The following is a 15,270-nucleotide window of genomic DNA, read 5'->3' as shown; positions in this document are numbered from 1 at the left end:
ATTTTTAGGGTTTAAATTGTGACCTGTTGAAATACCAACAGGATACCAAATGTCTTGAAATTATTCTGTGCACTGGGACAAGCGTGGGGGGAATGGAGTGTGTGGGTGCGTTTTGTCTCTTTTTTTTCCTTTTGTTTTCACCTACTTTTCATCCTCTGTGACTTTGTTATGATGGAACTGAGTGTTGACATCCACTTCCCATAAAGTCCCAGAGCCTGGATATCTGCATTTCCTTTCTTCCCAGGCTTTTATGTGTCCGGGTGGAGCAGTTCTGCTGTGCAAAGCCGTTTGATTGTGCATTCTGCACAGGCTGCCTTATTTGTGAAGACAGCCTTGTCTCCCAGAGTGGCCATAAGTTGATGTTGTGCCACAGGACACGGATGGATCCCCTGGCACAGGAGCAGGACTCGCTGAGGTCAGGAATTTGGGTAATAAATAGAGAGGAAAAAAGAAAATCTGTGTTTGCTGGAGCAGGAGGGACCTCGTGGGGCATTGGGACATCAGAGAGGCAGCTGTGAGGGACATGAGGAGGTTACAAAGAGGAAGGTGCCTCTTGGATATGAGGTTGGGGAAGCAGGAGACAGGTTTTAATCACTGCTTGTTGCTGAGTGTCTGATGTAGCTCCCAGCTGCCTCCCCAAGCTCTGTGGATCGATCAGCAAAGACATTGCAGCTCTCAAGGAGAAGGGATGATTTACTCCCAAGGTTTTGGGACACTCTCCTACCCCTTTTCCCCACAGTTCCTTCTCCTTTCCTCACCTGTGTCTGGTGAGGAAGCAGATGCTGCTCTCTTATCAAACCCATGGGTGCTTTTCTTTCCCATTTTCATGAAATCAAATTGGTGATAAAGCCTGATGGGTCTCCCTGCCCTGCTGGGCATATGGAGCGCTCCCCTCTCCAAAAAGCAGCACCTGGATTTTCCTGGACTTCTGGAAAAGGTTCATCTCCTGTGAAAAGCTGTTGGGAGCAGGTGATGGAGTAGCTGGCTTCAGAACCAAGGGCTGCAGTTTGTTTTCCCCTTATCCTGTCTCCAGAATCCCTTGTTTCACAGCAGGCTCTCAGAAAGGATGGAGCTTTTTCTCCTGATGGCAGTGAGGGGATGTCATCTTAGAGCCTATGAGAAAATCAGGCACTCTCATTTATTTAAAACTTTTAGTTAATTAATGAAAATATGTGTTAGTCCTGTAAAAAAAAAGTGAGAATTTTTTTCTTTCTCCTGAAATTGGCCAAAGGACCAGCAAGGAGCTAAGGGCACTAGAGGGAAACTGAGGCACAGAGAAAGCCACACCTGGTCACTGAAACACCCACTTGTATGTCTCCATATAAATTCACAGAAATGCTGTTTTCACCTATTCCCAGATTTTCTAACAGCAGAAAGATGGGAAATCTGAAGCTTTTATCTTCCCAGATCACACTTTCACATCCAAATAGTTCAGCAAAGTCTTCAGCTTCCTGAATGCTCATTTGAACTGAACTCTGAGGGGTTTGAGCTTCGTGGAGGGAGTAGAAATGGGTTTTGTTCTCCACACTGAAAGCATTTGGGGCAGGGAAGTTCCATTTGCAGCCTGATCATGGCTTTGATCTCTGAGCTGCCCAGAGCCTGGCCTGTGGGAGCCTGGCTTATCTCTGTGCCAAGGGACAGCCCCATCTTGGCCTGTGACAGGAGAGAGCTGAGAGGGAATAAGAAAAGCTTCCGGACAGTCAGAAACTGGATGATTCTTTCCAACAGGGCTCGTTTTCCTCTTGCTCTCAATGCAGGTGACAACACAAATTGCTTTCAAACCACTGGTATTAATTAGGTTGATTTTGTCAGAAATTTATAAAAGGAATTGTTTTGAGTGGTGACTCATTTATGTGATCTGTGTAATTTCTAACACATGCTGGTCCTTAATTCCCAACCCATGCTGGTTTGTGGGAGTCTGGATTCTTCCCAACCATGTGTTTGGCACTAATTATTGATGGAAGCATTTTTTCCTCCTGGATTTCGTTGGAGCAAGTATTAAAAGCCTTGGGATAAATCAAGTTTTGAAGGACATGACATTGCCCATGGCTTGAGTTCTCTGCTCCTCTGGGTAGAAGAGTGACGGGCTGGTGTGAGACATGGACAAGGTAAAGCAGGATTTAGCCAAGGATTCCAGCAATTAGCATCCAGAAATTGAACTTTATGAGCAAAGGGAAATTCATAGAAACCTGTCTAGACCTGGTATCCAGATTGGCTCTGCCACCTGGAGGGAAAATTGTGTGTTGGGGCAGATGCCTCTCCCTTTATTTGGCCACATTCAGGGGGACGTCCCAAGCCTGTCCTCTGCCGTTGGAGCTGGTGGAAATTGCAGTTCTCAACGAGTTGTGCTCCTGGAACAACAACGAAGGATAAAATGCCAATCCTCAACGAGTTGTGCTCCTGGAACAACAGCAACAACGAAGGATAAAATGCCAATTTGGGGATTGTGGTGTGGGTACTGGGACAGTTCTTTTCTTCTGACATTCCACAAAGGAGCTCTCATCCCTCCATGATGGATTTGAGGGCAGGCATGCTGGCAGCAAAGCTGTCTTCATTTCACCCAGAGCTTCCCCAGTGAGATCTCAGCCTTCTCATCTCAGAAGTCCCTGGAAGGCTCCCGGTCTGGATTCCACCTGGAAGCCAAAAGTGAGTTTATGTGCCTGAGTGCTTTATGGTTGCTGCTCCCAGGCACATAAACATTAATAAATCCGCTGTCCTCTTCCCATCAAAACAATAACCTGCCTCCAAACTTGATGGCTCTGCTTCTGTATCAGAGTCTATATTCCAGGTTTTTAGTAGCTGCTCAGTGAGTTATAGCCTGACTCCAATTCCCTCCTCCCTTTATGGGGCTGTGATGTTCATTTGGATGCCCTCAGATACAAATGTTTGCACTGAAGCTCTTGTGGGATGGGTCAGAGCAGCTTTGAAATGTTGGAAACATCTCGGAGCATCCTTGGGTGTGATGTATTCCAAAGAATGAGATGCACCAATGGGAACCAATTTACAAATAATGGCACCTGCTCTGTCAGGTGTTTTGTTTTCCTGCTGTGGTGGAAATCCTGTCTGACAGATCTCCAGGAGGAACCTGCTGAAGAAGTAATTGCACAACAATACAGAGGATTTGCACTGACGAAAGCCTCTGGTAATTAAAGCAGCTGGGCTGTCAGCCAAAGAGCAAAGTGTGGAAAGATAAGCTCTGCCTCACTTAGTGAGCAGAAAGGAGGTATTTCCAATAATCCCCTGGGATCACAGCCCTTGCATTTCCAGCACTCTGCTCTTCTCTGCCTCTCTGCTGTGCATTTCTGTGGCTCCAGGATGGAAGTTGCTGGATTTCCTGCCATGCCATGACCTGGTGCTGCACGGCTCTGATGTCCTGGCAAGGGGAGGAGACCTCAGGGGTGCTGCTGATCCCCCTCCTGACTTTTCCATCTCCTGCCTCACAGATGAGACGTGACAGCCCCTCTCAGATCCACCCCAAGCTCCCAGTCTGTTTTCTGCCAGATTTCTCAGCAGGGATCAGGGGGCTGGCAATGTGCCTTTTCCAGGGAAATGACAACTGCAGGAATTAGCTGGTGATGGGCTGAGGGAGATCTGGCCTTTCACACTTCAGAAGTTTTGTGGTTTTGATTGTTTATTGAAATCTGATTTTGGGGAGTGGCAGCCTGCGAGTGGTTCTTGGGCTCTTGTGTGGCTGTTCCAGGCTCTCCTTTGGCTCTTCCAAGGATAACAAGGAGCTCCTACCCGGCCTGACACAGCTCTCAATGCTCCACTGGGACAGTGAGGCTGGCAGGGAAATGAATATTTTGGCCAAAATAAGGCCAGGCTTTCCCCGTCAGTTCCTTGTGCAGCTCTGCCCTGCCTGGTGCAGTGACAGCTTCCCTGGGATTCCCAAAACCAGGAGATGGGAGCCAGTTCAGAGCCAGCTGATGTGCTCCTCAGGCTCTCTCTGCTCCAGGGATCTGCAGCTGCTTTATGTGTGTTCTCTTTCTCAGCAGTGGTCCCAAATGGCATCTTTGTGTTTTACCTGATATTAGCAGAGTGGGTTTGGTACAGGCAGTGTGGGGAAGGTGTCCCCATTTCATCAAAACAACATTTTTGCTGTTAAAATTGTCACTAAAGCAGCCAAGGGGTATTTGGAGAGGAAGAAGGAGGTACAGAGGATGAAGTTCAGAGCTGACAAATAATAGTCTGCTGAGTTGGGTCCAATCTGAAGCAGGAGTGTGAGGTCTGTCCCCAGGCTCACTGGCTGCACACATCATTCCTGAGCTGTTGGTATTTACCAGGCTGGAAGTTTTTGCTACCCACAAGTGGTTTGAATCCTTCATCCCTGAGCTCCAGGAAGGAACACTGCACCTTTTGGATGGAGTTAGAAGCTGCTGCCTGCCCTCTTTATGTGTGTTCTCTTTCTCAGCAGTGGTCCCAAATGGCATCTTTGTGTTTTACCTGATATTAGCAGAGTGGGTTTGGTACAGGCAGTGTGGGGAAGGTGTCCCCATTTCATCAGAACAACATTTTTGCTGTTAAAATTGCCACAAAAGCAGCCAAGGGGTATTTGGAGAGGAAGAAGGAGGCACAGAGGATGAAGTTCAGAGCTGACAAATAACAGTGTGCAGATGTCCTGCTGGTGCTGAATCCATGCTGGGGACACTCCTGCTGCCATCCATTGTCACCCTGCGGTGCTTCAGCTCTGACATCTGGGACTGGGCAGAATTCCATTGGAATTTTCAGGCCTTGAATCCCAAGACAGGATTTGCCAGGTGAAAGCAGCCAGGTTCATCCAGCTGCAGCTTGAGAGAGAGTTGAGAAAGAACAGTGGCATCTGTCAGGACGTCACACATGGCACCTGCTGGGGCACCTCCAATGCCAGGTTCAGTTTGGGGACCCTTGTGGCAAGAGGGACATTGAGGGGTTGGAGCACGTCCAGGGAAGGGAGCAGAGCTGGGGAAGGGGCTGGAGCACCAGGAGGGTCTGAGGGAGCTGGAAAGAGGCTCAGCCTGGAGAAAAGGAGGCTCAGGGGGGACCTTGTGGCTCTGCACAGCTCCCTGACAGGAGGGGACAGCCAGGGGGGTCGGGCTCTGCTCCCAGGGAACAGGGACAGGAGGAGAGGGAACAGCCTCAGGCTGTGCCAGGGGAGGCTCAGGTTGGACATCAGGAGGGATTTGTCCATGGAAAGGGTGGTGAGGCACTGGAACTGCCCAGGGCAGGGCTGGAGTCCCCACCCCTGAGGGGGTTTTAGAACACGTGGATGTGCTGGGTGTGGATCATGGCTTAATGCCTTGATCCCCTTTGATCTCTCCAGCTTTAATGATTCTGTGATTCCATGATGACGCCTTTGGGAATTGCCCATTCCACTGCAAAAAAACCCCACCGAACTAAACATTTGGGTTATCAGTATCAAAACTCCCAAAAGAGTGAGCTTTTTCTTCTTGAAATGACTTTTTTTTTGCTTCCCAGCAAACAGCAGCTCGTAAATCTGGCTCGTGGTCCCAGGCCTGCCAGTGGAAGTTGGATCCTGAGCTTTGCACTCTGCAGTTTTTCCCTGTGAGCTTTCATGAAAAGCACACACAGGAATTTCGGGAAGTTGAGAAGGGAATGAGCTGCAGCGGTGGAAGTATTGGAACATGACAGCGTGTTATCCCAGGGACCTTCTTTGAGCCAAATAATTACAATTAATTGTAAAATAAATCTAATTGGACAACCAGCTCCATGTGCATCTCGAATTGCACAGCCACGAACAGCAACACACAGAGAATAAAAATCAGTACTGCATCCCTTTCATGTTAAAAGGAGCATCCTTCTCCGTTCCTTTCTCTGGGAAGATGCACAGCTGCTCCTGTATGAAAATGAATAAATAATCAGTTTTATTTGGATCTCAAGCTGTTCACTCCTCTCGGAGATGAGCGACCCACTGATCTCAGCTGAGGAGTTTAAAGGGAGACCAAGTGTTTGCACATTTTCTGTGCATGGACCCAGCATCATAAAAAAAGCCTTTCCATGGTATCTTCCTGTGTGGTTTTGTTCTCAGCAGGGGATAATTTATGCTGGGTTTTATGTTGCATTATTTAATTACACGTATTTTTAAAATGCCTCTGTTTTGCCCATTTACATTCAGCCTGCGCTGCCTTTGGATGGCTTTGGAGCTAAATACCCTTCTGATACCTCTGGAGATGAGTCTTAAAATAGTCTATAAATCCTTTTAATTCAGAGTTTGAAAATGCTTTAAGTCAGAGGTAGCAAAGCTGGAGGTTCAGGGCATAAAGGAGGGGCTGTGGCTGTTTCAAGGTGAAGAGGAAGGAGCAGGGAATAATTAATGCATGAGAAAGGGATAACAGTAACTTCCCAATCCATCTTTACAAGGCAGGATTAAAGGGAAAACAAGAAGGTGAAGAATTGCCAGGGGAAACCACTGTAAAAACCAGGGACAGCTCCTCAGGCAATGCATGACTGAGGAAACATCCTGCTAAGAGTGTCAGGGTTGGGCTGGATGCTCAGATCCATGGATTTTTTTGAAAATCCAGAGGATTTCTATGGGATGGGTGGGGACTGATGTCCCCCTTGGACACCACAGCTCCATCCAAGCACGTCCTGGGACTCATCATCCAGTCCTGGAACAAAGCTGGGCATGGTGAGGGTGGTTGGTGGGGACAGACCAGTCACGAGAGGAGCACATGCCCTGTGGCTTTGGCTGGATGCAGGAGGATCCAGGATCTCCCTCTGGATGTGCCTTGAGGAGCTGAGGTCCCAGCCATTCCCATTTATTGATTTATCAGGATCTGAGCGTGTTAACCCCAGGGTAACACCCAAATATCTTTGTCCTACCAAACACAAACATCCTGCTAAGAGTGTCAGGGCTGGATGGTAGATAAATAATATCTAGATAATTGGGCTGGATGCTCAGATAAATGGATTTTTTTTTTGTGCCATCAAGCCAAACTAGGGAGCAGATTCCAGAGGATTTCTATGGGATGGGTGAGGACTGATGTCCCCCTTGGACACCACAGCTGGGAGCTGAGGTCCCAGCCATTCCCATTTATTGATTTATCAGGATGTGAGTGTGTTAACCCCAGGGTCACACCCAAATATCTTTGTCCTACCAAACACCCCAGAGCTGCTTTTTGTGCATCTGTGATTTCACCTCTGCATCCCAAGTTTTTTAAACATTCATTATCACAAACACAAAAGAACATCTATTTTTTGTTACAAAATGCCAGCCTGCTCAGTCAGATCTGGCAGTGTGTCTGGAAGGAGCTTTGACACCCTGCTCACACAGTGTCAAAGTGCAGGGCAGCAGTTCCTGCTGGATTTGCAGCTCATCCAGAGCTGCCACAAACACCCTGGAGCCCTGTGTTGTGCCAGACTCATTTCCTCGAGTTTTTGGGTCTCTATTGGGAAAAAGAGCGTGGTTTTGGGGAGGAAAGGCATCATCCCAGAGGCTTGGCTCTGGTGGAAATGCCATGCTGGCATCCCATCTCCTCCCTGCCCATGCAGCTCTGGCAATGCGCCTGGAGGAGCCTCGTGTTGTATCGAGTGAGGCCAGGTTATTTTATTTCTCATGAAATGAGAACTCCTGCCTGAGCCAAAGGCCTGGGTCTGTGCTGTTGGCTTTGGAAAGCAGGATGCTGGCCAGCAGGAGCTGGATGAACTTCTGTCCTCTGAGGGTTTTCTCATGGTGGGAGTTGAGGTTGGCAGGAGGGAAAAGGTTCTGCGTGGGCAGGGCGGGACATCAGCGCCGCTGGGTGTGAGGCTGCGCTTGGAAACCTTCAGTAAGCACCACCATGGTTGTCCTTGGTAGGGGCAGCCAGGCAGATCTGAGGTCTGGGCTGAGAGCCACAGTGATCCTGCCAGCTCTTGTGGAGCAGCTCAGCTTGCCCAGAACAGGTGGTGATAAAACACTGAGAAAATCGAGTTTCAAACGTGGCCGTGCTCGGGCTCACGGGATTTACTCCAATGTCACCTCGCTGGGAATGGGCTGCAGAGATTGTGGGTGGCATCTCTGGTGATGACAGAGCTCCTTTGGCTTCTCCTTGGCACCTGTCCTGGCAGAGAGCTTGGCTGTTTGTCGTGGAGCCAGCGTGCCTGGGCTCAGCCTCTTCTCTCCTTCCATGAAATGAGACAGAGCTCAGAGACACCAGGGCCAAAGCAAAGGGAACCTCAGGGGTGTCCTTTCCATATGGAGCCTTGCCCAGTGCCAGAGTTCCTGCTGGAGCCAGGATGTTGAGAGAATCACAGAATCATTCAGGCTGGAAAAACCCTTCAGGGCCATCGAGTCCAGGCTGTGCCCGATCCCCACCTTGTCACCGAGTGCCACATCCAGCCCTTCCTGGGACACCTGCAGGGATGGGGACTCCAAACCTCTCTGGACAGCCCCCTCCAATGCCCAACCACCCTTTCCATGAGGAAATTCCTCCTCTTTACCCACCCTGGAGCTTTGTCCCTGTCTGACACCCCACATTTGTTGCTTGGCTCAGTGCAAACTCGTTCTGACAGTTTCACTTCCAAAAAATGACCCAGGAGATGCTGTTTGGTGGCACCAGGCAGAGTTCTTGTCTTCCTCCTGCCCATCTCTGGTTGCATTTGCAGAGCAGCAAGTGCCAGTCTGATCTCACACCTCGGCTGCAGAGGGAGCAGGAGTGGAGCTGTCTGTGATAATAAAGGATGTGATTTATTCAGTTTATGGATCTGCACACCCTTCCCTCCTTCCAGGGAGTCTTGTCAATAATCCCAGCACTTGTGCCTGATGTGTAGAGGGGAGGGACTCTGGTGCATCTCAGTCTGTGGGTCTCAAGTGCCAATCCAGGCAACTTTCTTTATCAAAACATGTCTGGATTTGGCCAAATTCAGAGTTGAAAATAAAGGATGGAAATAAAAAATTCAGGAGTTGAAAATTAATGTATGTCACAGGGTGGCTTCAGGGATACTTGGAACTCGTTGTTCCCTTTTCCTGGAGTTTGCCATCTCCCAAAGTCCTCCAACACAACCCTTCCTGACCTCTATTAAGCCTCAATTGGCTGATTTTTAATTGATTTCTTCCCCACATGTGCTCATGGGAGAGCTGGAGCAGCCTTGGCAGAGGGGAGGGAGGGTGGGAAGTGACCCTGCTCAGGTGGGAGCGAGGATGTGGGTGGGATGAAGATCAACAACGGTGGCACCTCCGGAGCCAAGTTCCAAGCCTGGGCTGCTCAGACTGGTCGCCCGCTGTGAGAAATGGATTTATAAATAATTTTGAAAACCTGACAGAAGGCTCACACAGTTTTGTACATCTGTATGCAAACTCTGAGATAAGGTGAGCTGCCTTAGGAAGGCCGTGGAATAGAGATGACATTGTTGAGAGAGAACTTGGAACAAGTTTCAACAAGTTTCAAAATATGGCCTTGCAAAAAGACCAGATATTTTAGTGAATTAGAACTGTGAAAGATTCATTGTGGGGTAAAAATGAAGGGGAGTGGTGTTAGAAGTGTTAGCAGCATTGTGTGGCAAAAGCTGGGAAACATTTCTAAGGTAACCAGGAATTAGGGTGGCTTCTGCTGGAATGGTGTTGAGTTTTACATCTCTTACGTAAAACCTTTCACTGAGACTGAAAATGGAGTAAAATAGTTTAAAAAGCCTCTCAGCTGCCCCATCTCTGTAAAAGCTGGGAAAACCAAGAACCCTTTCTGATCCAGGAGAGGAGTTAACCCTTTCTGATCCAGGAGATGAGTTAACCCTTTCTGCATGGAGAGGATCCAAGTCCTGTTTTCAGTGGAGCAGAGGGAGCTCGTGGTGTCCCAACCCACCCTGCTCTCTTCTCCCAGCCCTTTTGGGTAGAATCTCTCACCTTTGGTAAAGATGAGAGCTCATTCACTGTCTCCCCAAATTACCCAGCTCTCCTAAGGGCATCCTCCAGGCTTTTTTCCCCTGACATGAGCAATGAGGCACCCAGGTTCTTGCAGAGTTTGCTCTTTGCCCAGGAATCAATCCAGTTCACTGAGCTGAGCTGTCAAAACTCCTCCAAGGGCACGGGCATTCCTCACGTTTTCACCATCAGATGATATGTGACACTTAATTTAAAGCTTCAGCATGAAGCCTCACCAGCAAGGAGATTGCTGGAAGGTATTGATTTTGCTGCTTTTTTTTGTGTTTATGTATAAAAATGTGTTTTAAAATATTGGTAAAAGGACATTATTACTGGGCAGACTCTGGATTTATGCTCTGGTTTAGTTTTCTCTCAGATTTTTTTAAGATCCATTTGTCCAGTGTGTCTGTGAACAACAAAATACTGGCAGGAAATGGATGTCATGGATTTGTGGGGTTTTGTGCTCCTCGAGTCAAACAAATCCCAGGTTGTGGAACTGAATCACCTGGAACTGATTTTCCAACTGATTTTCTTCTCCTAAAAGGAGAAGAAGCTTCTGATGTGGTCTGTTGGGTGCTTGGAGGCATTTTAGGTGTCTCCAAACATTGCAAACTGCTGATGATAAAGAGTTTTAAAGAGAATTAATCCCAAACAAAAGTCAAAAATAACCAAAATAAGGTGAGCAGGGCACAGTCTGGGGTGGGTTTGAGTCTGGAGGAGTTGGAATTTGGTGCAGATCCCACCAGTGGTGCTCTGCTCTGAGTTTGGAGCCCTTGCTGTGAGGGGAGGTGGGAGCTGGTGATGGGCTGGGGTCTCTCTTGTTGTTCTCTGGCTGATTTTGTGTCCTCCTCACTGTTTGAATCTCCTTGGGAAGGAGAGCTGCTGACTCCCAGGGCTGAGGGAACATCTTTCCCTGGGGTTGGACGGAGCTCTTGGCTCGAGACCATGAAGGATCAAAGTTGTGGCAAAGTTGGTCATTAAGGTGATGGAAGGGCAGTGCTGGGGGAGAGGTGGAGACCTCAGAGTCTGAAAAAGGACAGAGAGAGGGTCGGTGATGGCACCTCTGGGCTCTTTGGGGCTGAGACCCAGCAGGGCAGGGGGTGGGAGCTGAAGGGAGACAATTCCCAAGGAGCAAGGTTGGTGTTTGAGAGGAAAGGTGGATTCTGCCACTCTGGCTGAGAGCTCCTGGCAGAGCTCTCCCAGTGCCAGCTCCTCTGCCCTGGAGCTCACAGGAGGTTCATGCTGGTGACTTTGAGGATTCCAGAACGGTTTGGGTGGGAAGGAACCTCAAAGCCCATCTCATCCTACCCCTGCCATGGACAGGGACACCTCCCACCATCCCAGGCTGCTCCAGCCTGGCCTTGGACACTTACAGGGACACTTCACAACCCAGGGACAGCGGGAAGTTCACATCAGGGAAGCCAAGAGAAACCTGGCAGCCCTGGCTGCTGCATCTGAGCAAGGTTCAGTGACATTCATCAGCGCCACGTGGCCAAATTAACCAGCTCCAAATGCACCTTCCCTCCTGAACAATTCCTTCAACTGCTCCCATGTTATCCCTGCTGCTGTGTCCAACTCCAGCTCCTCCCTCCTCTCTCAGCTGCATGGGGTCAATGTCAAGATCAGGGTCTTCTGCACTTTTTGGAGATGCTTCATCACCACCTAAATGGGAGCTGTTCTGTTCCAGCCTGATCAATCACACCAGAAGAATGAAATTATTTAATGTGTTGGATCACCCATATTTATACAGCAGGCGGGGTTTTATCCCACACAGTTTATTGCAAAGCAAGCTGGAAATTCAAATCCCAGAATGGTTTGGGAGAGAAGGAACCTCAAAGATCATCCCACTCCACCCCCTGCCATGGACAGGGACACCTTCCACCATCCCAGGTTGATCCAAGCCCATCCAGCCTGGCCTTGGACACTGCCAGGGATCCAGGGGCAGCCACAGCTTCTCTCCATCCCTTGTCCCCAGTCCCTCCTGTCTTGTATTTGCAGGGTTCCCAGATGAAGGAAGGAATGATGCCTCTGACTCCATGTCCTTAGAAGGCTAATTTATTATTTTATGATACTCTATTATATAAAAGAATACTATACTAAACTATACTAAAGAATAGAGAAAGGATACAGACAGAAGGCTAAAAGATAATAAAAACATAATAATGAAAACTTGTGACTCTTTCCAGAGCCTTGACACAGCTTGGCCATGATTGGCCAATGAGTCAAAGCAATTCACAGCAGAAACCAATGAAACAGTCACTGTTGGATAAACAATCTCCAAACACATTCCAAAGCAGCAAAACGCAGGAGAAGCAAATCAGATTATTATTGTTTTCATTTTCTCTGAGGGCTCTCAGCTTCCCAGGAGAAGAAATCCTGGGCAAAGAGATTTTTCCAGAAAATGAGATGGTGACACTCTCCAGCTCTCCTGGAGCCCCTTTATGCTCTGGAAGGGGCTCTGAGCTCTCCCTTCTCCAGGCTGGACTCACTCCAGCAGATCCAGGTCCTTCCCACAGCTGAACACGGAGTGTGGCGTTGTCTCCTGCTGCTTCCCTCCTCACCCCATGCCCACCCAGACTCCTGCCTCCTCTTTTCCAGCAGTTCCCAGGCAGAGAAGGAACCCCTGGGAGCATCTGCTGGCTCTGGATAACCCTTCAGCCAAGCCAGACACTGAGCCAAGTTTTGTGATGCTTCTCCACCTTGGGAAGGAGCAGGATCAGGAGTTCCTGTGCCAGCATTGTCCCTGCTTTTTCCATGTCCCGATGGAACCACAGAGCTCCTGGGGTGGGAATGCTGCTGGCTCACCTCTGGCCCTGCTTTTCCATAGCCCAGGGCTGCCCACTTTGCTCACTTGCAGTGAATTGTTGGTGCTTTTGATGGCTCTTCAGTGCAATATTCAACATGTTTCTGCTGAGTTTTCCATCCCCCCTGGAGCTGTCAGCAGATGAAAGCTCCAAGACTGGCTTTCCATGGGAATTTAATCATCCCAGCTGTCACGCAGATCCCGATACAAATATTTCCACTGTTAATGCTTTCAGCGTGGGCTTCTTTGTGGGATCAAATGTAATCTTATTTAATGGAGTTCTATTGCTGTGATGCTTTGGTCTTTTCACCAGGCTGGGCTTAATTTTTTAAATTAAGATTGTTCAGAGCAGAGGCAGGGAAAGGACTGGAGGGATTGAATGGGGTGGGAAATGTGGGATGGACGGAGTGACTTTGGATCAGCTGAAAGTGTAAGAGCAGGGGAAAGGATCCAGGGTGGATGGGGCTGTCAGGAACAGTGTGGAACTAGGCCAGGGCAGGGTTAGGCTGGAAATCAGGAGAAGGTGCTTCTCCAGAGGGTGTCAGGCACTGGAACAGCTCCCCAGGGCATGGTGACATTCCCAACAGTGCCAGCAGCATTTGGACAATGTCCTGAGGGATGCACAGGGTGGGATTGTTGGGGTGTCTGTGCAGGGATTGGACTGGATGATCCTGGTGTGCTCCTTCAGCCCCATGATTCTGTTCTATAATTCTTGGAAGAGGGAGAAATTCAGTGGGATTTTCTATCTGTGTGGATGGGGTGAGGGAATTGCTGGAGCTGCTGCTGGGCTGAGCCAACACTTTGTGGCTTCAGAGCACACCCCAGGGCCACTGTGGACACCCCGGGGGCCATTCCCTGGTTTAGGGAGACACAAGGAGCTTCCCTCAAAAAGCTGTTAGACCCCACTGGCTCCTTCCCCTGTTCCTGTGCCTGTTCCTGTGTCCCTGAGCCTCTCCTCCCTATTCCCTGACTGGCCTCATCCTTGTACTGCCCGAGACCAGGGTCAGCCCAGGCCCCTTGGCAGACCCAAACTCAGCCCCTCTGTGTGAGGGTGCTGGCACCTGAACATCTGAATAAAACATCTGTGGATATTTTGCCAAGGCCCCTTTTGCATCCTTACCCTGGATTATAGCAGCAGCAATTCAGCTGCTGCAGGCCACCACAGCTGGCACAGCCCGGCCCCAAACCCCACCCTGGGCTCTGCAGCCCCACAAATGTCACAGGTCGTCAGGGCCACCACAGCTGGCACAGCCCGGCCCCAAACCCTCACCTGTCAGAACCCAGGACGTTGCTCTGGCTGCCCTGGAGGACTCGAGACCCTGGCAGGGGGCTCAGAGACCTTGGCACGGAGTCAAAGACACCTGTGCCTTCGATTTTAGCCCATGGAAACAATTACCAACTTTGTGTGAGGATTTACAAGCCACAAGAGTTTGAGTAGAATGATAGTGAATTTGTCACAGGGTGGAAAAGTAGAATTTTTGAATTTTAGAATGGGGGTTCAAGAGGCAAGATGGAGGAATCTGGGTGTGTCCTGTCCTCCTTCTTCTTCTTCTTCTTGTCCTCCATCTTCTGCTGTGATGGTGGCACTTTTGGATTGGTTTAGAGTAGAAGCTCACTGTCTAACATAGGTGATAGGTATTGGAAAATTATTGTAAATAAAGTACACGTGGTTTTTAGTATAAAAAGCTAACACAAGGGCGGTCAGTGTGCCATGAACCAACCTGCCAGACAGACCTCAGCAGATCAGAAAGACAATGTATGAGATAAGAGAAAATAAACAACCTTGAAAACCAGAGCTGAGGAATCTCGACTTCTTCTTTGGTCATGGGGCGGGGAAGAAAGCCTCTTTAATCCCTCAGGAGCCATTTCAGCAATGCAAAACCCGAGACTCACCTTGTGCCCTTCAGCCCCATAAATGTCACTGCCACTCACAGGTTGCCAGGGCCACCACAGCTGGCACAGCCCCAGGCCCAAACCCCCACCTTGTGCCCTGCAGCCCCATGAATGTTCCTGATGTCACTGATGTCACCACAGGTGGTGCGCACGGAGAAGAACAGCCTGAACAACCGGTTCCTGCCCTGGGACGAGATCGAGACCGAGGCCATCCTGTCCATCGACGACGACGCCCACCTGCGCCACGACGAGATCATGTTTGGCTTCAGGTGAGCCCTCCCCGCAAACTGCTCCTCCCCACGGCCAGGACCTGCCCAGGGAGCAGCCAGGGACACAGTCAGGGCTGGCACCTCTCTTCCCGTGGCTTCCCAGCTCTGCTCCTTGGAGAAACACACATTAATGGGGTGGGGAAGCTGATCCCAGTGAGGAAACCCCATTTCTTAACACCAAAGGCAGGTTCTGCTGCTCTCACTCCCACCCTGTTCTGCTCCAGCTCCAGCTTTCCCCTGACTTTTCCCTGGCAAAAGCTTCCTGCTCACAGGGATGAGGGGGCTCCTGCTGGGGGAGCTTTGTGCCAGCTGCTCCTGCAGCTCCTGCAGCCCAAGCTTCCTCCCTGCCAGGAGCTGCTGGGGAGTGAGGGTGCCACAAGGAGCCACAAGGAGCCACAAGGTGCCACAAGGAGCCACAAGGAGCCACAAGGAGCAGGAGCTGCCATTCCCAGTCAGAGAACACCCAGCAGCTC

At 49.6% G+C, this 15,270-nt stretch overlaps 1 protein-coding gene across 3 annotated transcripts in view; it reads left to right on the top strand.

Moving 5' to 3' along the window:
• Window positions 1–15,270, top strand: part of EXTL3 (exostosin like glycosyltransferase 3) — a 108,118-nt gene that overhangs the window by 88,354 nt on the left and 4,494 nt on the right. For all 3 annotated transcript variants that reach the window (XM_005429785.3, XM_031064265.1, XM_031064264.1), the window contains one exon: window positions 14,670–14,797. In XM_005429785.3, the coding sequence (XP_005429842.1) occupies window positions 14,670–14,797 (128 nt within the window). The remainder of the gene's footprint in view (window positions 1–14,669; window positions 14,798–15,270) is intronic.

Source organism: Geospiza fortis, unplaced genomic scaffold, assembly GCF_000277835.1.
Source record: "Geospiza fortis unplaced genomic scaffold, GeoFor_1.0 scaffold319, whole genome shotgun sequence".
Lineage (NCBI taxonomy): Eukaryota > Metazoa > Chordata > Aves > Passeriformes > Thraupidae > Geospiza > Geospiza fortis.
Note: the sequence above shows the minus strand (reverse complement) of the source record. Positions and strands in the feature narration are given on the sequence as shown.